Source organism: Diaphorina citri, unplaced genomic scaffold (genome assembly GCF_000475195.1).
Source record: "Diaphorina citri unplaced genomic scaffold, Diaci psyllid genome assembly version 1.1 scaffold21316, whole genome shotgun sequence".
NCBI classification, from domain to species: Eukaryota; Metazoa; Arthropoda; class Insecta; order Hemiptera; family Psyllidae; genus Diaphorina; species Diaphorina citri.
This window is the reverse complement of record NW_007398664.1, coordinates 1-878: the sequence shown is the minus strand read 5'-3', so window position 1 is coordinate 878 and position 878 is coordinate 1. Positions and strand designations below refer to the sequence as shown.

The 878-nt window shown below is 42.1% G+C and overlaps 1 protein-coding gene across 1 annotated transcript; it reads left to right on the top strand.

Moving 5' to 3' along the window:
• Positions 1 to 119: 119 nt before the first annotated feature.
• On the top strand, positions 120 to 794 carry LOC113473257 (the record flags this gene model as incomplete). Its single annotated transcript, XM_026832959.1, has 2 exons — positions 120 to 269; positions 609 to 794. Coding segments are annotated over 2 exons (336 nt in total), but the record flags the coding sequence as incomplete, so codon positions are not given.
• Positions 795 to 878: the final 84 nt, after the last annotated feature.

Sequence of the window (878 nt, the reverse complement as noted above, 5' to 3'; positions counted from 1 at the left end):
AAGAGTGGATGCCTTTCGTACTCATCCTTTGCTATTTCTTCAGCAAGGGAAATTTCAGGCTGGTATACTCCCTGTTTTTTGTTCATTTCTCACACTGAATAATTCTGTTTATCTTCTAGGTGGGAGGGGTAGGAGGTAGTGGAGGAGGAGGGGGAGGACTGACCATATTGCCCCTACATCAGGGGGAGAGACCCTATCCTGGAATGCCCGTACTGGAAGATGGTCTATCTTCGGGCCATGCGAGTGACACTGAGAACAATAATCCTACGGTAAGCATGCCCATCCCGTAGTATGTCCCTCATCAGATGGGCGAGAAGCAACAGTTCCCATTTATGTGCTGGGTCAACACAAGAACACCAGAAAGTTACTTCAGTAAATGGTTTTTTCAATTTATATTGATCCCACCAGAAATATTCGCAACCGAAAAATTAGCGCAAATTTTTGTCGATGGTTGTCGACTCAAAAGTAGAAGTCGACTGTCAGGACGAACATTCATCCTGCTATTCGATACTGCTGGCCATCTGAGCGCACGACAATGCCAATTACCAGTAAGTTTCAATTTCTGGACGATATCTTGTAATGAACACAACACTTTCTCTTGATTTCAGGTTCTACTGATGAAGCGTCAAATATCGGAAATAGAACAAGAGATCGTGGTGCAACGCTCCCATCATAGTAAACTCGAAGAGGAAGTGAATGGCATTACAGGAGCAGGTAATAAAGAATACTATGTGGTTTTTCCACCCTTTGATTTTGTTTGTAAATTATTTAAAATTCGTGATAACATATCAAGGGTGGGATGGTAGAGAATGCCATAGGCATTAACCCCACCCTCGATCAAACTTTATTTTGTACCTATAAATTTTGTTACCATTTGT